The 16,748-nt window shown below is 37.2% G+C and overlaps 2 protein-coding genes across 2 annotated transcripts; one reads left to right on the plus strand and one right to left on the minus strand.

The window, feature by feature from the left end:
- Positions 1-7,871: 7,871 nt before the first annotated feature.
- LOC104232238 (GDSL esterase/lipase At2g30220-like) lies at positions 7,872-9,342 on the plus strand. Its single transcript, XM_009785377.2, has 3 exons — positions 7,872-8,607; positions 8,773-9,028; positions 9,134-9,342. The coding sequence occupies exons 1-3, from the start codon at positions 8,014-8,016 to the stop codon at positions 9,340-9,342; spliced, it is 1,059 nt and encodes a 352-aa protein (XP_009783679.1). The 5' UTR covers positions 7,872-8,013.
- Positions 9,343-9,667: 325 nt separating this feature from the next.
- Positions 9,668-11,983, minus strand: LOC104232236 (exocyst complex component EXO70B1). The gene has a single exon (XM_009785376.2). It carries the CDS (start codon positions 11,758-11,760, stop codon positions 9,883-9,885), a length of 1,878 nt encoding a protein of 625 aa, XP_009783678.1. The 5' UTR covers positions 11,761-11,983; the 3' UTR covers positions 9,668-9,882.
- Between the last annotated feature and the right edge of the window lie 4,765 nt (positions 11,984-16,748).

Below are 16,748 nucleotides of genomic sequence, written 5' to 3' on the forward strand. Positions count from 1 at the left end.
CTCATTAAATTCATTGGGAGGCAACTCTAATTCATTTTCCATCAATTCTCTATTACTTTTCATAAATATTTAACATAAAATTTATGAATTTCATGGTAGAAATTAGGAGTTTTGGGTAGAATTTAGGGATTTTGTAAAATTGAGATTTAGACCTCAATTTGATGTCAGATTTTGATATAAATCACATATCCGGGCTAGGGTTGAATGGGTAATCGGAATTTGCTGCGAATATCGGATTTTGACCAAGCGATCCCAGAGTTGACTTTTTTGACCTTTTTAATTTCATTAAAGATTGAACTTTTTTTATCGTGGGTGGTTTCTAAAACTTTATTTGGATTGTTTGAAAGATATTTGGCTAGATTTGGTTGGTTTAGAGGCTTGTTCTAAAGGAAAATACGTGGTTGATTGTTGACTTGGTTGCAGAAAGAGGTACATGTTGTGTTTAACTTTGACTTGAGAGAATTAGGACTTGTTGGTCTATTTACTACGTGAAATATGTGTGGGGATGACGTATGTACGAGGTGACGAGTGTATATGCATTGTCATTAGTCAAAGCATGCGGGTTGAGCTATTTACCCGTATTTCTTTATTTATTCTATGTTATATCTCGTTACATGCATGATTGCTACTTGTTCTTACTTATTATTCATGTCTTATTTGTTATATATGTCGTTTAGTTGTTACTTGTTTCGATTTATTCATTCCTCAAACAATATATGTTTACATCCCATATGTTCCCACCTGAAATAATTGAATATCTTCATTGTTTCACGCCTTTACTTGCCTTTATTATTTTTAATTTACTTTACTTGTTTGCACTTTACTAAGTTATATCCGATTGTGTGAGTCCTTTGACTATTCTTGTGTTAATGTTTTGTTGAGGTTTGTAAATATGAGATGTTGTTTGTTCTCTATTTGTACTCGTAGATCCTTGGTGTTCTATACGTTTTAGTACCATTTGTGTTGAGATTTCATAGTCCTTAAAGTCCCCTTCTATCCTGTTTTACTGTTTATCTAGTTTCAGACAGTTGTATTTTATTTCAAACCATATTTGTAGTATTCTAGTTGCTCATGTACTTGTGACTCCGAATTTTTGGGATTGGTATAGACTGTGTTACTTTTGCATTTATCACATGTATTTTAGAGTTTATCAGTCATTAATTATAGTACTCTATTTTAAATTGTTAAAATTAGTTAATTCTTTAGCTAATATTGACTTACCTAGCAAGTGGATGTCACCGCCCCATGGATGGGATTTCGAGTCGTGACACCACTAGTCTGATTCTTGAAAGAAAGTATAGGTAACGAGAAGTGTTTTGGATGAAAATGGCACATTCTGCCCTATCGGTCATACTTTGTCAACCTCTTAGGAATGATTGTATTTCCAAATTTTTGTTGAGGGTATATATCATCATCTTCTGGTTTGAGGCAAATAATATCTAGGTCCAATGAGTTTTCAAGATAGAGCTTTATCTCCAAGTGATTTTCACAATTTTCTTCTTGGGCTTTTCATATCTATTTGTTCGGGTCTTAGGAACTTGGCTAGGGGACCATTAAACTTTCATTAATAGAGTTCTCCGTCAACAAGGCAGTATCTGGCTGTTGGAATTCTAAGTTGCCGAGATGTTTTGTTATCTTCGGGTAACGTTCCATTCTGCAAATAGTCCACAAACGCATTAGGCAAATCCCAAGTTGAATTAGTAGAGTTTACCTTATTCTATTTCAGATTGAGAATAGAATGAAATAAGTGAACGACCAAATTATTTTTTGAGTTTGTGATATTTGCAGATGATCAAAGGTTTGCTAATGCATCATCCTCATCATTCCCTTCTCAGGGTATTTGAATTATCTTTCATTTTCGGAATTGAGTCGAAAGATTCGTGACTTATTTCGAGTAGAGCTGTATCCGAGCTTCTCACGCCACGTATGTCCTTGGATTTGATTGATCAGAAGTTGAGAATCACTCTTTAATTCAATTTTTTCTGCTTCGAGTCCCCAGGCTAATTCTAGCCCTGCAATTACATCATCATACTCGACTTCATTATTAGTAATAGAACAATATTTTATAGATTTTCTAACTACTTCCTCGATAGGTACAATGAGTATTATTCCTAGACTAGAACCTTTAACATTCGATGACCCATCCATGTAGAGGTTCATATTGAGAATTGTCTCGAAAGTAATGAATGCCTCATTTTTGGCTTCGAGAAGTATACCCATACTAAAGTCAGCTACAAATTATTATAGGACTTGTAATTTGATGGTAGTACGAGGTTGATATGTAATATCATATTTATTAAGTTCGACTGCTTATTTGTCAAGTTGTCCCGAGACATTTGATTTATGAAGGATGCTCCGTAACAAGAAAGTGGTGAGTATGGAAATAGAATAACATTAAAAATAAGGCTTTAGTTTTCGGGAAGCTACTATTATGCCAAGGCCAATTTCTTTAGATGTAGATATGTAGTTTCTGTGTCTAGAAGTATTTTACTAATAATATATTGGAGTTTGTTTGCCTTTGTTTTCCCAAACCAGGATTGTACTTACCGAGATCTCTAACACAGCTTGATAGACTAGTAATTGTCCTCCTTCTTAGGGTTTTGAAAGTAATGGTAGGTTGATGTTAGCTAATTAGTCTGGATATTTGACTTCTCGGACTGAACTGATATTTAGAAGTTTGGTAAATTCATCTTCTATTATTTGATTCGCAATTGGCCAAAACTTCCTTATTTTGCTTTACCAGTTTATAACATAGGTCAATATTGAGTGTATGGGTTATTACCTCCAGTGGTATACCTTTGAGTTCGGAGTTATGTCCTAAACCAATGTAAACTTTCATATTTGAGAAGTCAATGAAGAATATGATAGTTTATAGCTCTTCAGTAGCTAACTTCGTGGCATCTGCATTTTCCGGTTCAATAATTGTGTCCAAAATATCTTTATCTAATTCTACGTTCGAGCCTCCTTCAGTTGAGGGTCCTGCGGATTCTTGCGATTTAGTAGGATGGTTCCTTACTTGTCAAGGAAGGCTCGACGTTGTTCTTTTGACTGGGCCACCAAAAATTCTAGTTTGGCTGTCTTCTTTTAGCATCACGTTATGAGGTGCCAAAGCAAGGATCATAACGATTCCTCGAACTTCTGCAATTAGATTTTGTTCTTCTTGGAATATTTTTGGACGTACGATATATCTATTTTCGGACCCGCTATCAGTAGCGGTCCGACTTACCATGTCTTTTTCCATATGAAGCTTGGTATTGTATCGATTGCACATGTCATTCTAGGTTATTGGTGGAAATTCCTGCAAACTTTCCTTCAGTCTTCTTATGGCCTTAGAAATTCTATTATTTAAATTCTTCACAAAGGCTGTTGCCACCCAATTATCAAGAACATGCGGTAGCAATATACTTTCTCTTTGGAATTTATTAACAAATTCTTGGAGTAGCTCAATGTTCTTTTTTCAAATTTTGAAGATGTTTTTCATTAAATTTTCAACTTTTTGTGCTCCAATATATGCCTTAACGAAGGTTTTTGCAAGCTTATCAAAAGAGCTTGTTGAATTTTTGGAAAGAAGAGAAAACCAGGTTAATGCATCTTTTATGAGTGTTTCTTCGAACTTCTTCACAAGCACCTGTTCAATCTCCAATTTTATCAAATCCTTTCCTTTAACTCCGGTTGTATATTCTATGAAGTGATCTTGGAGATCTGGTATTCCATCATACTTCGGTATATCATACATCTTTAACTTTGATAAATTCGGCACCGTGTTAACACTTGGCTTCTATCATTGTTGAGAATATTTATCCCATGTCAATTCTTTTGACAACAAGAGGAACTCTGAAAATTTGCTCTATTCGTTCATTCTTCTCCTTAAGCTGTTTCAACAATGTTAGTACCAAATTCTATAAATTGGAATTGTCGGTCATACCTTATCCTCTAGCTCTAGAATCATTTGGGAGTTCTCCAATATCGAAACCTCGGGGCATTGCAGTCGAAATGGACAAGTCCAATCTTGGTGTTGCCGGTGAATGTACACCTACATTTGCAGTCAAGGCTAGCATAGCCTCGTTGACTCCAAATCCTTTGTTGAGCCATAAATTCTACTAGTTCTCGGATGCTTCACTGGCTTAGTCCTTTGAGGTGATGGTCCCCTGGAACTATTTGGGGGGGGGGGGGGGTGAATTCCTCGGTGTATGATGCGGACTGAGTTGAGGCAACCGCAGTCTATCTTTTTCGATCTGCTCATTAGTGTCATCACCAACTTGGTTTTCAATGAATGAAATAGTTAAATCTAACATGAACAAAGATTAACACAAATTAGTAAAATCTTTGGATATATAGCAAAATTATTTGAGCCCTATGGTGGGCACTAAGTTGTTTAACTAGAAACCGAGTTAATGGATAACACTATTAAATTTATAACAAATGAGCTGCAAGCAATCGATTCAATCCAATTAAATTAGTTTTTGTTAATTTAGAAAAGACAAATAAAACAGATGAATACAAGAACCTTGACTAGAAGGAGTTTGCTTGACAAGATTGATATACACTATGAATGAACTTAGTAGTTAGCAAATTGCTAATAGTATTTGTATCTGAATCAGAATTGAGTTCAAATGGGGAAAATCAGGAGTATTTATAGTACAAAGCAAATGTAATTGCTCCCTTGAATTATGCCTCTTTAATGAGAATTTATTCGACCCTTCCTTTATGCCTGGAGCATTTATAACTATTAAGTTAATGCTGAATTCCATAAAGGGCGAGTTAATATTGAATTGTAACTGCAGTTTATCTTATCCGGACATTCACAGACTTTTTGGACACTTGATCACTTTTTTGAAAACTTTGGATGGTCACTTCCAAGATGACTTCGTTTGTCCTCGGTGTAAGTGATCTGGGCTGCACTTTCTCAAATGACCTTCCAGTTCAATTCACTGAATCTCAGATATTTCAGAACTCGATGATTTGTTAATCGCTTTATCAGGACCCTATTGAATTTTCGAATAATCATCCCCGAGTTGCTAACTTGTAATCTTTTTCGGGATGGCAACTTTTGTTCTCAGTATAGGCGTCTCTGGATGCATTCTTTAATCCACCTTTCGGTTTGATATATTGGAACTGACATAAAGGATTCGAAGATATTTAGGCAATAATGACGAGGTCCAAGGAAAAGTGGAAGCAAAGAAGGCAGCGTACCTGATGTTTGTGGAGAGCACAGTTGAGGAGAAGAGGAGAGCGAACAGAGAAAGGTATAAGGTAGCTAAGAAGGAGGCGAAGTTAGCGGTCACAGAGGCTAAGACTGTAGCATTTTGTCGTCTGTATGAACAATTGGGGAGAAATGCGGGGACAAGAAGTTGTTATGGCTGGCCAAGGCGAGAGAAAGGAAGGCTTGTGATATGGGCCAAGTGAGGTGTATTAAAGATAACAAAGGTAGAGTATTAATGAAAGAGGCTCAGATTAAGCGGAGATGACAGACTTACTTTCATAAACTTCTGAATCAAGAAGAGGTCAAAGACATTGTGCTAAGTGAATTGGGGCACTCCGAGAGTCACCGAGATTTTAGGTACTATAGGTGCATTAAGGTTGAGGAGATCGTGAGGGCTATGCGTAAGATGAGTAGGGGCAGAGCGACCAGGACAGACGAAATTTCGGTAGAATTTTGGAGGTATGTAGGTAGAGAAAGATTGGAGTGGCTGATTGGGTTGTTTAATATTATTTTTAGGATGAAGAGAATGCCAGATGAATGGAGATGGAGTACGATGGTACCACTATATAAAAACAAAGGTGATATCCAAAATTATAACAACTATGGGGGTATCAAGTTATTAAGTCACACCATGAAAGTTTGGAAGAGCGTGGTGGAAGTGAGGGCGAGAAGGGTGGTGTTTATATCCGACAACCAGTTTGGGTTCATGCTTGATTTTTCGACTACGGAAGCTAAACACCTTAGGAGGCTGGTGGAACAGTATATGGATAGGAAGAAGGTTTTGCACATTGTGTTTATTGACCTAGAGAAAGCGTATGACAAAGTCCCTAGGGAGGTTCTAGGGAGGTTCTATGAAGATGCATGAAGGTGAAAGGTATTCTGGTAGCTTACAACATGGTGATTGATGACGTGTATAATGGAGCTAAGACTCCGGTTAGGATAGTAAGAGGTGACTCAGAGCATTTTCTGGTGGTTCTGGGGTTACACCAAGGATTTGCGCATAGTCTATTTTTATTTACCATAGCGATAGACGCAGTGACATACCATATTCAAGGGGAAGTGTCATGGTGTATGTTATTTACTGATGATATAGTTATGATTGATGAGACGCGAAACGACGTTAACAAGAGGTTGGAAGTTTGGAGACAGATCCTTGCGTCTAAAGGTTTCAAGTTGAGCAGGACTAAGATATAATACTTGGAGTGCAAGTTCAACGGCATAACATAGAAAGTGGACTTGGATGTAAGGCTTGACTCACAAGTCATCCCCAAGACATGGAGTTTCAAGTACCTTGGGTCAGTCATCCAGGGGATAGGGAGATTGACAAGGACGTCATGCACCGTATAGGGGTGAGGTGAATGAAATGAAGGTTAGCATCTGGCATTATGTGTGACAAGAATGTGCTACCGAAACTAAAAGGTAAGCTCTATAAAACAGTAGTTAGACCAACCATGTTGTATGGGGCAGAGTGTTAGCCAGTCAAGAATTCACATATCCAGAAGATGAAGGTAGCAAAAATGAGGATGGTGAGATGGATGTGCGGGCACATTAGGCTGGATAAGATTATGAATGAATATATTCGAGTGAAGGTGGGCCTGGCTCCCATGGAAGACAAGATGCGGGAAGCGAGACTGAGATGGTTCGGGCACGTACGGATGAGAAGTCTAGATGTCTTGGTAAGGAGGTGTGAGCGGTTGGCTTTGGCATGTATGAGAAGAGGTAGAGGGTGACCAAAAAAAATATTGGGGAGAGGTAGTCAGGTAGGACATGGCGTGGCTTCAGATTTTCGAGAACATGACCCTTGATAGGAAGGTGTGGAGGTCGAACATTAGGGTTGAAGGTTAGGAGGTAGTACGTCCTTTTTTTCGTGCCTGAGGTGAGGCTAGTCTGATAGTGTTTTGCCGCAGACTGGTAGTGGTTAATGTTGTGTTTATACTATTTTTCTGTTTTCATAGGACCGTGCTATTATTACTGGTATTGTTATTGTTTTTCTATATTTTTTCTGATTTTTATAAAGTTGGTATTATCTTTCTGGCTTATGTTGTTGTTATTAATTATTGTCTCTTTTCGTCTTCTTGAGTCGAGGATCTATCGGAAACAACCTCTCCACTCCGCCGGGTAGAGGTAAGGTATGCGTATACACTACTCTTTTCAGACCTCACTTATGAAATTATACTGAGTTGTTATCATTATTTTTATTTTACTTGTCGCGTATTGATTATTAAACTATCCACGTGTGAAGACCGTTTTTTACCAATACAAAAGCTTTGAAGTTGACTGCACTACACCTGATTTATAGCCCCCATCTAGATTATTCAACACTAAACTATGTCGAGACAAACCTCAAATAAAGCTCCCATTAGTGGTCAAGAATTCAGGATTACCTTCAATCTGAAAGATCACTAAAGAACTAATTCAATTTGCACTTCATCTATGTAATATTACCCTCATTGAATTGAATAATTAATAATGAATAAGTTGACTCTCAATAATAGATCAAGCGAGGGACCAGAGTCTCCAGGTTTTTAGCGCCCTTCATTAATATAGTCTAATAAGCAATTGCACTAACTATTAATGAGGTCTACGCAACTATTAATACTTTCGAATCCTTATAATCTCTATAATTTGATGAAACCATAGGCATATTTAATTTTCCTCCAATATAATTTTCAGAACCATAAATAGGATTTTTTTAATACTATTTGTTCCACTACGTAAAAAGGACTACTCAAACTTTTCTGTTCCAGATAAGAGCCAATGCATATATTTTGAAAAACCAAGAACGCCTAAAAGAAAAGAAGAGTTTGTCCATGGGTATTACCAGCTTTTTTTTCATCCTGTTGGTGCAACTCTGCAATGGCAAATCCTTGCCCAAGTTCTCAGCCATCCTCATCTTTGGAGATTCAACAGTTGATACTGGCAACAATAATTACATCTCTACGATATTTCAAGGTAATCATCGCCCTTATGGCGAAAACTTCCCTGGCCGGATTCCGACAGGAAGGTTTTCAGATGGAAAACTCGTTCCTGACTTTTTAGCATCCATGTTAGGCCTTAAGGAATATGTTCCTCCTTTTCTACAACCATATCTATCAAAACATGATCTTCTAACTGGCGTCAGCTTTGCATCTGCTGGCTCTGGTTACGACGACCTAACCACAGCCGCATCTAAAGCAATCCCCATGTCCCAGCAAATAAAATATTTTGAGCACTACATAGAGAAGCTCCAGGGGATTGTAGGAGAAGAGAAAGCTCAAAAAATTCTCAGTGGTGCTTTGGTTATCATCAGTGCAGGGACTAACGATTTCATCTTCAACTTCTATGATATCCCAACAAGGAGGAATCAATTTAATATAACTGGATATCAAGATTTTTTGCTGATCCAGCTCCAGAACTTTGTAGAGGTAATATAAGTCCATCTTTATTTGATCCCTCCAGTACCCCCTAAATCGACTATGAGGAAATCATATATCCAACCACCAGTGAGACATCGTTAAACCATACTAAATTGCAGGTAGAGAAAAATAAAAACATTTATTAGTAGTCTCATTGTTACATTACCTTTTCAGGATCTATATAATCTTGGATGTCGTAAGATGCTTGTTGCCGGGCTTCCTCCTGTTGGCTGTCTTCCAATACAAATAACTGCAAAGTCCCCATTTCTCAGAAAGTGCATTGAAGAGGAGAATTTTGATGCTCAATCCTATAATGCGAAACTCACAAGGTTGCTAAAACAAGTACAAGCAGCACTTTCAGGAAGCAAAGTATTGTATTCAGATACATATCATCCTTTCATGCAGATGATCAAGCATCCAAAAAAATATGGTAGGCTTCCACTCTCCTCCAAATTCCCTTAAGCAATATAAAACAAATATTATATTTATGAACAGACAGCATTACCTTTTCTGATGTAAAAGATCGATTTGACAGGATTTGTGAAAACTAGACAAGGGTGCTGTGGCAGTGGTACATATGAAGCAGGTCCATTCTGTAACAAACAACGCCCTGTCTGCAAAAATGCTTCTAAATACTTGTTCTGGGACAGTATACATCCTGGTGAATCAGCCTACCGGTATCTTTCCAATATGGCAATGAAGAAACTACTGCGTCACAAACTATCACACAACAAAACTCATTAAGTGACTTATACAAACTTCAAGTTCCTTCAAGTATTCTGGAACTGCAAAGTTACAAATATTGTATCCAAGTATGACCTAGTGCTGAAATTGGCTACCGGGATATCTTATTAAACTTCAATATGAATGAAGTCATTTAAAGTGCATGTTTAAGGAAAATGATTAGCTTCGACAAAGGTTTGTTTCTTGTCTGGTAAGATATTGTCTTCTCGTCAGAGAAGGTTTAGTTCCGATTAAAGATTGCAATAGAGATGAACACTAAAAGTTATATTCATTTCTGAAAGTATTAACTAGCCATATGGCACAAAGCTCTTCCAACACAAGCAACTAATTAATCAAGCCTGAGATAATGGTACTGCATTCCAGTAGTTTTCATATGGTTTCCATTAATGCGTACAACAAGTATTAGAAGGCACGTTTCAGAGCCATGACAAAGGCCATAATTGACCATGATTACATGAACATGCAACAAAATTTCTAAAAGCTAAACTAGCATACATATATGGTACAAGAGATGCAATCACTTGCTTACAGACTTTGTACTCACTTCCTGCCACCACCTGATCCATTGTTCCCCTGAAATAACTCAGTAATTCGAGCTTCAACATCCTCCACACTAAACTTGATATGCCTCTCCACGTGCCTCCCAGTATCGTGACTACTCTGCAACCTTCCAACAAAGTTGCGGTATGCTGGAGACAAAATCCCAGCTACGGAATTCTTCAAATCCTCCTTCAGTTGCTCATCAAAGATTATCCAAGTGGATTGTGTTTTACATATCTCCTCAAAGTAGGAATTGAATAACTTAAGCTTTTCTTTCAAAGACCTTGATGCTCCAGTAGGCGACATAGCATTATTATCAATCTTCAGAGCTGCCAAAACCTTACTCCATGAACTTCGTTGATAATTGATGTGATACTGCTTAACTTTGGATGCGTGCTTCCGTATCCAATCATCACCTAGAAGTAATCCCAACTCACTATCTTTAACCTTCTGAACAATGTATCTTTCATTATTCATCATAAAAACAGCCAATAAAGCAGAGTCCTTGTAAATCTTGGATTTTGCTTCCAGATTACTCTCAAGTAACTCCATGGTCCACGCCATTTGAACAGCCAAGGGAGACGATGAAAGCACTCTATCATCCACTTCTCCTCTATAATCAACAGCACTAGCAGACTCCTCAAAAACCTGTTCAAGAGAAATCCGGGACCGACAAGCTGCGCGGAGATAATTCATCACGTATCGAGTAATCGGGTGGAGTCCGCCACCTGGAACAGGTGTTTTGGCAGGATCGCGGCGAATCAAATTCTCCAACTCCATAAAAATCCCTCTAATAGCCTCACCTAATCTTCTCCATATAGTCAAAGCTTCATTCCTCAATAACACACAGTATTGATCCATAAACAACAATTCAAATTCAGGCATCAAATCCCTAAGCGCCTCATAAACATCCAGCACCTTGAAAAGTCTCTCCGGTGCCCTACTTGAGATGGCAACAGCATCAGCAAAGTTGAGAAGCTGAATCGTAGAACCTCTAGAAACTTCCATGAATGACAGATCAGAAACAGAGTTGAATCCGAAAAAGACGCGATCGCATAGACGGCGTTCACTCGGGAACAGAATCCGGAGCGCAACATTGACCGCTTTGACCCATTTCTCAATCTCGTCTTCCAGCTCAGTCCACTGCATTTTCTGCACTTCATCAATACTCAGCTTCTGCAACCCCAGTCTACTCAGACTCTCCTCCAGAAACTCTCTCCTACACGCGCTGTACGCGTGCGAACACTCCTTCCCGTATCCGGCGGCCACCATCCTTCTTGCGATCTCGTGAAGATCGCTGACGGTTCCCGCCGGTAAAGCGTCAATAAGGATGTCGTAATCTGTAACCGGATGTGCTACAGGAATCTCACTGTCATCTTCAGCTTCTTCGGAATCAGAGGAGTAGTTCAGATTCGCTGCCGGTTCGCCGTTCTGGTAGCGCGTGAGATCCAAGGACTCAGCAGCGCGTTGCATGAGGGTTTTGAACTCATCCTCCAAACGGAACATAGCTTGTTGGAGTAAATCCTCAGCTTTATCAAGAGAAGCAGAAACGGATTTGTCAGTCGCCATAGGGTTCCACTCGCGAATTGTGGCTATTAATTCGTCAATGGAATCAAGGAAAGTGGCAGAATCAGCTGAATCGGACCATATGGGATGTTCGGTGGAGACGTAACGAGAGATCTGACGGTGAAGAGATTTAAGGGTTCGTTCAAGTGAAGCACAGCTAGTGGGCTGATCATCAGTGAGCTTTTCACGGAGACGATTATCGAAACTAGAGAAGATTTGAAGAATATCATCAGTCATAGTATCAGTATGACCAAGAGTTTTAGCAATATGACGAGCAACAGCTATGAGTTTTTCTTCGCCATTTTCAGCCATGTATAAAAGTGAAAATGCTTCTGTTATTGGGTTTTCCAAATTTACTAATGGGGTTTTCCTTTGAATGATCAGTAGTAGTACATGAAATATTTTTGGAAAATTTTCAGTTGGACTTGAAATTTGTGGGAGAAAGTGAGATGCTTGGAGAAGAAATGTGAAGGAAAGGGAAAAGGGAAGAGATGGGGGACCCACAGGAAGTCATAAGAAAACGCGCTTTCTGTGAAATACAGCGGAATATTAAAAGGGAAAGTTAAAAGCAGTTTAAGAGTTTTTATTAAAAGAAGGTGATACAGATACCACGGGTTAAGACTCTATTGTGGTCCGGGCCGGCCAGGACTGCAGGCCAAACGGACCGGTTCAAGCGGGCCCGGTCTCTAATGGTGTATAAGTCTGTAGCGGGTCGGTCTAATCCAAATAGTCCGTGAGTCCGGGACCGTTAAACCCAGGACCAGCAGGCGGGCCTGGGCCGGTTCAACCGATTTTTTTTTTAAAATGCCCAATGGTCAGATTTTTAAAATCTAGCCGTTGGCCATCAAAATTCAACTGTTTGACACTTTAAAAAATAGTCATTTGGCCCCCAAACTTTGTTTTAACCCCAAACTTTTTATAATTACACTTTTTCCCAATTCTCAACTATAAATACCCCATATTCTTTCATTTTTACTCACAAATTCATCAATCTCTCTCTAATTTTCTTCTATAATTGCTTACTTTATTATTGCAATTTCGTAAAAAATTGTGAAGTTGGTGAATTGAAGTATTCAAGTCTTCAACGATATTCAATTTTCAAGAAGTTGTTCGTCAATTCGGTAAGCTCGTTCCAACTCTTAAGTTTTAATATTATAGTTTTGTTAGTTTTATTTAGTATAATTATAATTAATATGACATTTTCTTTGAAATTTTTTTTGGTGGTAAGGGTAAGGGAAAATCTAAACTTGGTGAATCTAGTAGCCAAGCTACTACTCTTCCCCCGCCCCCCCGACCCAGACCTGTTACCCGTCCTCATTCACCTATTATTCTTGATAGTGATAACCCTTGTTTTCAATTTTTCAATAGTCAATCTTGCCATGATGTTGCACCAGGTCAACAATTAAATGAAGAAGTTATGAATGCTCTTTATCCTAATGAAACTATCTTTGAAAATGATGAGGAAAATGATGATTTAGATGAAATGCAACCGGATTTGGATGATACACCTACTAGTCCTGTTAATAACCCAAATGATGCCCCGCCTGATCCTCCTGTAGTAACCCCTACTTTTAATAGACAACCTGCTAAACGGCCTGAAACATCTCTTGTTTGGTAATTTTTTACTCAACTAAGAGAACAAAATAAGGCTAAGTATAAAACTTATGGGTCTCAACTAGTTCATAAATTTACTGGAGACCGTAGCGGTACGAGTAGTTTGACTAGACACATAAAGACACACCCTAGAGATAAAGCTAGATTTTTACAAATGAAAGCTGTGCAAGAGGGGACAAGTGTAGATACTACGGTTAACCCTAGTACAGGTTCAAATCTAGTTCAATCGGGAATTAACACTGTTACCGGTAGCATTTTATATTATGATCCAAATAAAGATCGTGAAGAATTGGCAAAAATGGTTACTGTTATGTGCTTACCCTATAGTTTTCCTTCTAACCCTCATTTTGTACATTATATTAGAAGAGTTTTTAATCCTACTTATAAAGGATGGCCTCGCGCAACCGTAAAGAGCGATATTTATAAATATAAACATGAATATGAACAATATTTGCGCTATTTATTTACTCATATAGATTGTCGCATTGCTATTACTACTGATATTGGTAGAAGTGGTAATGACTGTGATTATCTAACTGTTACAAGTCATTGGATAGATGAGGAGTGGATAATGCAAAAGCGCATTATTGCTTATAGAATAATTAATTCACGCCACACAGGTAAGTTTATTGCTAACACAGTTGCAGATATTTGTAGATATTTTTGCATTAGAGATAAAATTATGTCGGTTTCAGTGGATAATACTTCTATTAACACTAACGCTATAGGCTTGCTTACAACTACACTAAATCCTGCATTTAGTAATATTTTTCATGTTAGATGTATTTGTCATATTTACCATTTAATCGTAGGTGCTGGTATGAAAGTTTTAAATGTAAAAATTAAAAAGGTTAAAATGGCTCTTGATCGACTTTTTTATTCAAACCGTAGAAGTAGATTTAGAGACTATTTTAAAAATGTGATGAATTTGGCCTTAGAGAAAGAAAGGTTCTTAAAGCTTGTCCAACTAGATGGAATTACATGTATGAAAGTTTAGTTGTTGCATATGAATATAGTAAGCGCAACGTATAATGCTCGTGTAGGTGATGGTGATGATGATGATGATGAGCACCTTACAAATCAAGATTGGAGTAATGTTAAAATGCTTGTAGACTTTTTAGAACAATTTCATATTGCTAACAAATGAATTATCTGGCCAATATTATCCTACTATTTCTAACTGTTTAGTTTATATTGTAGCACTTGTAGATTTATTTACTCAATTTTCAGAGGGTGGAGTAATTTATCAAGAAGCTATTAATTCTATGAAAGCTAAGTTTAAAAAATATTTTTTCCCTATCCCCCCCATTTTTGGTGTTACTGCATTGTTAAATCCTACAATGAAATTAGGAGGTCCTCACTTTTGGTATTCAAAAATTTATAATGCTTTATCACTTTCAGCTGAGGAATTTGCTACACTTGGAGATGCAAAAGCCTCAATTAAAATAAATGCTCAAACAATTTATAATGCTTTTCAACTTGCCTTAGATCAAGCTAGACCAAATGTTCCAACTCCTACTTCGTCTAGTTCGCAAGCATCTAAAAGAACTGCGGGCCTAAAAGCCCTTAGTTCTTGGACGGAGTTTAGGGGTTTTCAAGGTGATAATTTTGGTGATAGTTTACAACTAAATGAGCTTAAAGTTTATTTGTCGCAGGGACTTGAATAAGAGAATCCCGACGGCTCCTTTGATGTTTTGGAATGGTGGAAGGACAAACAAAAATACTATCCGGTTCTTTCAAGGATGTCTCGAGATATTTTAAGTGTTCAAGCTTCAATAGTGGCATCAGAGAGCGCATTCAGTCAAGCGAGACTTCAAATCGGTGATCATAGAGCGTCTATGAGGGAGAGCTTGGAAAAATCAGTACTCTTCAGAGATTGGATCCGTTCGGAAAGAAGAAATTTTGGATTTGCAGAATCACAACCAGAGATAGATGAAGCTTATAAAGAAATGCTAGCGGAACTTGCACAGGATGCTGCTTCGCCCGGAAGCGGTGATGAACAAGCTTCTTTTCCACCACCACCAACGAAAATTCCTCCGGATCTTGAAGGATTTATGAGATTTGTTAGAGATAATACATAGACTAACATGTAACTTGTATTTTGGCACATCTTCCTTAGTTTTTTTTCCCTTTTACTGGTGGTATTAGTACCTTGTTGTGCTCATTCAATTGGTGGGAGGAAGACTAAGAAAGATATTATCATTCTTTGTTAATGTCGTAATAGTAAAATATATAAGACATTCCCTTGAATATTTCTTTGCAATTTATTTTGTGTTTAAATTTGATATAGTATATATATTATATATCTAATACATATAAACTATATATATATATCTAATACATACTATATACACTATATATACTATATATATATATATATATATAGCTATATATAAGCAATCTACAGTGGCCTATGGTCCAGTATATTTTAATACTCAACCCAATCTGCAACTATCTCTTTCTGATGTTAATATTCTTGATGCTTTGACTTTAAATGTGAAAACGCATGGTTATAATTATGCGCCTGGTTCTGAACTTATATGTCTGTCCTATAGGATTTATTTCAAATTGTTATCTACTTTGAATCCTAGATGTAAGTTATACGATACATCGGATCAGACCATATTGGTAGAAACCAATTTTGCAAGGTCCAAGGTCACCACTAGGAGACCTATTAGGTGGGAAGAAATTAATTTTCCAACTACTTGGACTTTAAATTCTGTTATATCCCCAAGTCAGATTACTAACGACTTGTCGAATACTGAATTTTCGCATGTCACTCAAAATCCGGATGGTAGAATTTGTATTCAATTTGATGATAAGTCTACTATTTATAATAGACATTCGTTTTCTAATCATAGACTTCTACTTGCTATTCAACATATTTCCCCCGTTGAACCAGTCTACGGTCCAGCTCGCAATCGTGCAGCCTCTTTATACACCATTGCTAGTCAAATTAGTAATAAGCCTGATCAAAAGGTTAAGGTGGTTGAAAGGGTTAAGGTTAACCCTCAAACAAATATTGTTCAAGACAATGACAATATTTCAGATAAAGATATTCCTTCTGTATCCGAGATGGATTTCGACCCCAATAATATTTAATGATTCCACACCAAATTGATTTTAACCCCGGTTCTCGGGCACGTAATTATATTCAAAAGGAATTTTTTAGTAATAAATGGAACCAGTTTAAAACATGGGTTTTTGATACTTATAGTAAAGATGATTTGAACAATATATCTCAAGAATTTTATGAAACTTGTGCCCTGCATAATCAAATTATGTATTTTGTTCCTTGGTTTATAACAACTTATTTGCCTCTTTATATAAAGGTATTGGAAAGATCTTATAAAGATGAGAGTGGTAATATTACTAAAGCAATTTATCCTCCTCAGGCTCCCTTTATTCTACCTAATAATACTGGTATTACTTTCACTGCTTTTCAAAAATTTATTGATGATAATGTGGCAGCTATTAGTATCGCAGAAATTAATAAATTGATTTCTCAAAACAATTATTTGGGTTTGTATGTAAAAATTTTAGGAGAACATATTGGTTCTCTTGATAAAAAACTTGATGATTTGACTATTTTAATAAAAGAAATGGGTACTAAGAAAGGACCAACTGATATTGCCTCCACTTCAGGAAGTAAAACAGTTGATCAAAACATTCTTACTCATATTCAA

Source organism: Nicotiana sylvestris, chromosome 7, assembly GCF_000393655.2.
Source record: "Nicotiana sylvestris chromosome 7, ASM39365v2, whole genome shotgun sequence".
Classification (NCBI taxonomy): domain Eukaryota; kingdom Viridiplantae; phylum Streptophyta; class Magnoliopsida; order Solanales; family Solanaceae; genus Nicotiana; species Nicotiana sylvestris.